The sequence below is a fragment of the Petaurus breviceps genome, unplaced genomic scaffold (genome assembly GCF_028583685.1).
Source record: "Petaurus breviceps papuanus isolate PSGF00001 unplaced genomic scaffold, PetGlider_PUasm1.0 140, whole genome shotgun sequence".
Classification (NCBI taxonomy): Eukaryota; Metazoa; Chordata; class Mammalia; order Diprotodontia; family Petauridae; genus Petaurus; species Petaurus breviceps.
Window position 1 is genome coordinate 49,159,228 of NW_027185698.1, and position 6,502 is coordinate 49,165,729.

Here is a 6,502-nt window from a genome sequence, read left to right on the forward strand (position 1 = left end):
GCTGAGAGGGACCTCTATTTCCACAAACTTCACTAGAGGGCTTTGCTTGAATTCCTCATTTATTTCGATCACAATATACCTCACATCATACTTAGTTGTGTATGTGTCCTTTTCCCTAATATATAGTCAGTTCTTTGAGAAGGACTGTGTTTCATTTTCCTTTGTATCTTCCCCAAATTCCAACACTGAGCCCTATACATGTTAAATAAATATATAGTATTGAATTGAATTGAAGTCTTGATGGCTTGGGGACTCTCCCTCTGACTCCACAGACATACTGCAGGAACAGAGAAAGAAGTCCCCTGCTTGTCCCAATGGACCCTAGTTCTCCATCCTGAAAAGGAGAAACCAGGGGCTAACCCATCCCAGGGTCCCGAAACTTATAACCCTCCCCCAAATCCTGGCTCTCTCCAAGGGTGAGTGGAGAGGGGAGTGTTTGTGGAGGGATTCTGGCTTTGGAATGAACTGCCTCATGCTGATCCTCTGCCCATTTCACAGATAGGAAAATACCTCCCGAGAGGAAAAGGCTGAAATGTATCTATGCTCACAATGAAAATAGCTGCCCACTGAGGAATTACAGCAAAAGGGATAACGGAGAATGAATAAACATTTACTAAGCACCTATTAGTGCAGAGCTCTATGCATAGTCTGGGGAGAAATATATACTTTAGTCATAAGAGTCTGCTGGCCTTGGAGCCAAGGGATCTAGGTTTAAGTCTAGTGCCAATATTGATTGCTGTGTGACCTTGGTAGGTCACTTCCCCACCCCCACCCACATCCCCACCCCCACCCCAGTGTCCATTTCCTCATTTGTGAAATAAAGAAGGCAATACTTAAAATACCTCCCTTATTGGGTTGTTATGAGGAAAGCACTTTTTAACCTTAACATGCCATAGAAATAAGAAGAATTATATATCACTTTATGAAATGATATAATAATACATAACCCTTCTTTCATGGAACCCATAGTCTAGTAAGGGGATAAAACATAACCATAGATAATATGCAATAATATATGATAAATACATGCAAGTATGACAAAATTAAGTTTTATTTGAGAGAAGTGTCCTTACCGAGGAGATAAAATTCAAAGAATGCGTCGTACAGGAGGTGATATTTGGTAGGAAGGATAGGACAGCAAGCAGAAAATCAAAAAGGGAAGACATTCCATGCCTAGGGAACATTGTGGGTGGTAAGAGAGAATGCAGGTTGTGTAAGGGGGAGAAGCATATTCTAGAGAAGATTTTAAAGAGGACAGTAATACGAGATAAGACTGAAATGTCTGGCAGTGTCAAGTTGCCCATAGTCTGAATGCCAAGGAGTTTGAGCTTGGTTCTATAGGTGAAAGGGAACTGCCGAAGATTTTTGAGCAGAGAAATGATTGAACCACCCAAGAAAGATTGTTCTAAGAGTGTTTACAAAGGATAGTTTAGCAGAGTGGATGGAGAAAGATGTACTGGGAGGACATATCAATAATCCAGACTGGTGGTGATAAAGAGTGGTCGCATCTGGAGGAGGGAAGCATCAAGCTCCAGGATGCAGATATGAGAAACTGGATTTTCCCATTGGCAACAGAAATCAAATCAGGTAGAAAAGCAGACATAGGGTTAGGCTCACCTCCTTTCCCCTCTCTGGGTCTCAGTTTCCTCATCTGTACAGTGATAGTACAGAACACATCTCAGGCACATTTGATTTGGTGAGTGATTCATAGTGTTAGTATTAGCTCAGATAGGGACATTTCCAGCCCTGACAATTTGTGAGTAAGTTACCTGACCCCCATGACCCATGGCTCATGTTCTATACTTCATCCCTCTCCCCATCCTTCCGAATAGGTGTATGTGTAAGACTCTCCCTTCTCTGAAGTCTAGATCCGGACAAACTGTCTGTCTGCCCTGCCCTCTCCTCAGCCCAGCAACTGAAGGGGGGAGAGAGAGGGAGAAGGAAATTGGGGTGGAGCCAGTCCTAGATAAATACTCCCAGTAGCCAGTCTTGGAGTCTGAGTCTCTGCTGCTGTCACAAAAGCCAGGAGTCTGAGTCCTCTCTCAGGTAAGTAAATCTGCAGCCTTTCTCTCCTTGTCCAGGTCCGTGGGTTCCTTGATTTTCCTATTCCTTCCTAAAGAGGGCTCAGCCCTGCTCCCACTCCCTTGGCTTTTCCCTCTTCTTTCAAAGTTTTGTTTCCTTCTATACCCTTCCCATTTACCCCAAGCTCCTTCTCCCCCTGCCCACAGGGCTCCTCCTGTGTCCTGTCCCTTCTCTCCTTGATCTAGGACTTCCCTTTCTTCACTCTCCTCACCTAAGCTGTCCCTATGTCCCTTGTCCCAGACTTACCCTGTCCTTTCTCCCTTATCCTCAAATTTCTTTCCTTTGTCCTCCTCCAGTCCCCCTCTCCCCTTTCTCCAAACCTTTCTTTGTCCTCTCTCATTGCCTCTGGGATCCTCCCAACATCCTCCTCTTCTCTCCAGTGTTCTTGGTACCTGTCTCTTTTCTGGATTTCGATGTTTGGCCCCTTCTCTCCATCAATTGGAGGAAAGTCAAATGGGGGGGCGTGGAAGCAGTTTCTTCAGAGACAGAAAGATGTGGAGAAATTATCACTTTCTTGTCTCTTAATTGTAGATTCCCCCTCCCTGCTACCTTTATTCTCTTCTCTTCTCTTTTTATGTCTTCTACAAATTTGTCCTGGAGGAAACCGAGCCTCTGCTTACCCTGATACATGACTTTACATGCTATCTTTGGGGTTGGGGAACAGGCTTTCTTTCCCACCTTTCCTGTTCCCTACTCCTGAGCCCCTCTAACAGGGAGTGAATAGTTGACTGGTGGAAGGAACTCCCTGCCCTCCTGCTTTCCAGAGCAAAAGACACTGGGACTGAGGCCCTCAGCCTTAACATTCTCAGGTTTCAATTTCACTTTGTGACTTGAGAAGCCGCATCCTGGGACATAGCAATCAAAAATACCAATGCAATCTCAGACTGAATTGAGAGCTCTGATGTACAGTATAATGGTACTCAGCCCTTGTCAGGTCACATCTGGTATGTACTGAGTTCAGTTCTGGGTCTGTGAGGAAGACCACTGAATAAATAAACCAGAGAACATTCAGAAGAGGGTGATGAGAATAGGGAAGGGACTGGAGGCCATGGCATATAAAACCTTGGGGAGAAATCATAATGTTCTTAATGTATTCAGAGGATTGGATTTGTTCAGCTTGGCCCTTAAAGGTAGAACAAGTTAAGGGAACTTGGATGCAGGAAATGAGAGTGGAAACCTAACAAATGAGGACTGATATAAAGAAAAACTTCCTAAGAAATCAGAGCTCTTTAAAAGGAGAATAGTCACGGGGCGGCCAGGTGGCGCAGTGAGTAAGAGCACCAGCCCCAGTGTCAGGATGACCCAGGGATTGAATCTGGGCTCAGACACTTAGCATCCACCCAGAAACACCTGGCCATGTAACCTTGAGCAAGTTACTTAACCCCAATTGCTTAAAAAAAAAAAAAAGATTTTAAAAGGAGAATAGGCTTCAATGGAGAGAGTGGGTCCTCCTTCCCTGGAGGTCAGTCAGGCAGTCAACAAGCATCTATTAAACATTTACTATATGGCAGAGACTGTACTAAGCCCTGAGGATCCAACTGAAGACATAAAACATTCTCTGCCCTCTAGGAACTTCATTCTAAAGGGGCAGACATGTAAATAACTACATACATAGAAGATATATGGAGAGTCATTGAGAAGGTCATCTCAGAGGGAAAGGGACCAGTAACTGGGGAGTTGAGAAAGACCCTCTTCGGAAGATGAGATTAGAGCTCACTCTTGAAGGAAAGAGGAGGAGGGAGGGTAACACATTCTAGGGATAGGAGTAGTCAATGGAAAGGGAGATGGCGTGTTCTGTTCAAGGACTAGCTTGGAGGCCAGCATCACTGGATCATAGATGGCTGGGAGGGGACTGAAGTGTAAGAACACCAAAAGAGTTCTGGCTTTTTTGATGTCTTCATCAGTTATGCTAGTTTTTCCTTCTTTTTCATTTTTTGTCTTTCAAAAATACTACTTGTTTTTTTTTTTTAAAGCAATTGGGGTTAAGTAACTTGCTCAAGGTTACACAGCCAGTTATTTTGTGTGGGTGTTAAGTATCTGAGGCCGGAACCGATTGGGTCTCCCAACTCCAGGGCCAGTGCTCTTACTCACTGTGCCACCTGGCCGCCCCTAATACCACTTGTTTTATGGGATGACTCTGGGCTGGGGAAGAAAGGGCAAAGAATACTTGGGAAACTATGGTGATGTAAAAAATATTTTAAATTTTAATTAATAAATTTAAATAAATTAAGTAAATTTAAATAAATATTAAATAAAAAATTTAAATTTTAAAAAAACTTTATTTTTTTTAAAAAGAAGACTGGGAAGGCAAAAGGAGTCATGTTATGAAGAGCCTTAAATGCCAAACAGAGGGTTTTATATCTGACCCAAGAATTAATGAGGAGCCCCTGGAACTCATTGAGCAGGAGCAGGACGTAGTCAAACCTGTGCTTTAGAAAAAAATCACTTTGCTACTGATAGGAGGATGGATTGGAGACTTGGGCAGAAGACCAACCCTTCACTTACTCCCAGATCCCCCATTCTCCGATGAAGTCAGTACCTCTCTCCACCTTCCCTTTTAAAAGCAAGACAAGCTTACCCCCTTCACACCTGGAAGGGATTTTATAAGATCACATACCTAGAATTGAAAGCTCCCCCATTTAAGGGATGAAGAAGCTGAGAATAGGAGGGAAATGAAGTAATAATAATAAATACTTAACATTTATACAGTGTCTACTATGGGTCAGGACTGGGCTAAGTGCTTACAATTATCTCATTTGATTCTCACAAGCACCCTGGGAGGTAGGTGTTATTATTATCCTCATTTTACAAATGAGGAAATTAAGGCCAACAGAGGTTAAGTGACTAGCCCAGGGTCACACAGTAAATGTCTAAGGTAGGATTTGAACACATGTCTTCCTGACTTGAAGACTAGTGTACTGTCTACTACTCTGTACCATCATCTCTAATTCTTTAGATTCTCCCCCCCCCCAGAACTTCTGGGACAGTAAGCAGAATTTAGAGTAAGGGGGGATAACGAAGTGAGGTCTGAGCTGGTTTCCTTTGGGATGGGAGGCTGACTAGAAGAAAGGGACAGGTAAGTGCCCCTACAGAGGGGTTATATTATTATGGTGCTTCAGAAGTTTGCAAATTGCTTTTGCCACAAAACCCTTTGACGCAGAGAATGGAGTCGATTATTGTCCTCAACAACAACGCATCAAGACCTTGACACCAGGGGTCTAGTGTGCTGAAGCAGGAGCGGTGACTCTCTTCTGCCCTCTGTTCCATCCTCCAGGCCACCTGAATAACCTCTCTGCCATGTCTTGTCTACGGCCCCTCCTGCTCTTAGTGCTGCTGGTCCTAGGGACCCAGATTTCTTATGCTCAACATTGGTCCCATGGATGGTATCCTGGGGGGAAGAGGGCCTTAGACGGGATCCCAGGCCTAGAGGTAAGTGAAATGTATGTCCATTCGTCCTTCCTCATTCTCCCTCCCTCATTACTTTGGCCTCCTCTCCCATGCAGCTCTCCAGGGTGCACATGGACACTCTCCACTATCAGAGAGTCTGGTGCTGGAGATGGTGTTCAAAGTCCAGATACCTTGATCCAAACCTTTCCCATGGAAACCTGGGCCCCTGAACCACCTTCATCTTCCTGGGGAGGCCAGAATGATGGATATGGGCAGCCCTTCTCCCACCCCTTCTATCTCTAAAGCTTTGGGGGAGACCTAGGATCATAATTTCTCTCCCCATCAACAAGAAAGAAGGAGAAAAGGCCTCACTCATCTCTGCTTTCCATTCTCTGCTCAGGCCTCTGAAGAAGGGAAGCCATGGGATGGTGGTGAGATGTCCTTGCTGAAGATGCTGCTGGTGAGAGCAAGCCCTGAGTCCTCCCAGCCCTACCCTGATTACCACTGCTCCACCCAGGGCCCTTGGAGACAAAGGGAATAGACTCTTTCTGCCACTCTCCTGCTGTCTTATCCATTCCTTCTCTAGCCCCATCCCTCCTAACCCCTTTTTTCTAAGTGAGGAAATGGAGTCTCCCCTGCCCACATGAGAGACCTCAGGCCAGCCAATGAGGATCTGGGTTCCGTAGTCACCTGTGTGACCTTGGGCAACTTGACTTCTCTGGACCTCAGTTTCTTCATCTGTAAAAATAAGAAGCTTGGGTTCTCTAATACATATTGTTTTGATCCTCTGGACACTCCTGTGAGGCAGGAGCTATTTTTAAAATATTAATTTAATTAATTTATTTTTATTACATTTTAAGTCTCCTCCACCTCACATTAGAGAAGACCACCATTTTATATATATATATGTATATATATATGTGTGTGTGTGTGTATACTACATACATATATGGTGTGTATCTATATACATACACATGTTACATTATAGACAGACAGACAGACAGACAGACAGACAGACAGACAGACAGACAGA

General features: G+C 44.2%; 1 protein-coding gene across 1 annotated transcript in view; it reads left to right on the forward strand.

Moving 5' to 3' along the window:
* Positions 1-1,892: 1,892 nt before the first annotated feature.
* The window catches only part of LOC138150933 (progonadoliberin-2), a 5,904-nt gene continuing 1,294 nt past the window's right edge, over positions 1,893-6,502 (forward strand). The window contains exons 1-3 of the mRNA XM_069074339.1: positions 1,893-2,046; positions 5,357-5,511; positions 5,870-5,929. Coding sequence (XP_068930440.1) covers positions 5,380-5,511; positions 5,870-5,929 — 192 coding nt within the window. The 5' untranslated portion in view covers positions 1,893-2,046; positions 5,357-5,379. The remainder of the gene's footprint in view (positions 2,047-5,356; positions 5,512-5,869; positions 5,930-6,502) is intronic.